The 258-nt window shown below is 43.8% G+C and overlaps 1 protein-coding gene across 3 annotated transcripts in view; it reads left to right on the top strand.

Moving 5' to 3' along the window:
- LOC119585117 overlaps positions 1-258 on the top strand; it is a 6,301-nt gene that overhangs the window by 3,538 nt on the left and 2,505 nt on the right. For 2 of the 3 annotated variants that reach the window (XM_037933749.1, XM_037933748.1), the window contains exon 2: positions 57-210. In XM_037933749.1, coding sequence (XP_037789677.1) covers positions 65-210 — 146 coding nt within the window. In that variant the 5' untranslated portion in view covers positions 57-64. Of the gene's footprint in view, positions 1-56; positions 211-258 lie in introns of those variants that run through there. The other variant, XM_037933750.1, reaches the window with a different exon arrangement.

The following is a 258-nucleotide window of genomic DNA, read 5'->3' as shown; positions in this document are numbered from 1 at the left end:
ACATATCACCACAGTATCCCCCTTCCCAATTATAATAAAGCACTGTCATCCTTTAGGTATCAGGATGGCATCGGATGGAAAGTGGCTGTGGAAAACCACATCAGTGGAACAGTTCTTCACTACTTATAATGTTAGTTACCAGCTCACCCTCGCAAGCCGAGAGCCCCTTCTTGAGGATCACTTCCGTCAGGCCCTCACTCATCTCTCAAGGTAATGGAAATATGGAAAGTGAATTTTACGCTAATTTACTAACACACA

Source organism: Penaeus monodon, chromosome 19, assembly GCF_015228065.2.
Source record: "Penaeus monodon isolate SGIC_2016 chromosome 19, NSTDA_Pmon_1, whole genome shotgun sequence".
NCBI lineage: Eukaryota > Metazoa > Arthropoda > Malacostraca > Decapoda > Penaeidae > Penaeus > Penaeus monodon.
The sequence above is the reverse complement of the archived record's forward strand: the minus strand, read 5'-3'. Positions and strand labels throughout refer to the sequence as shown.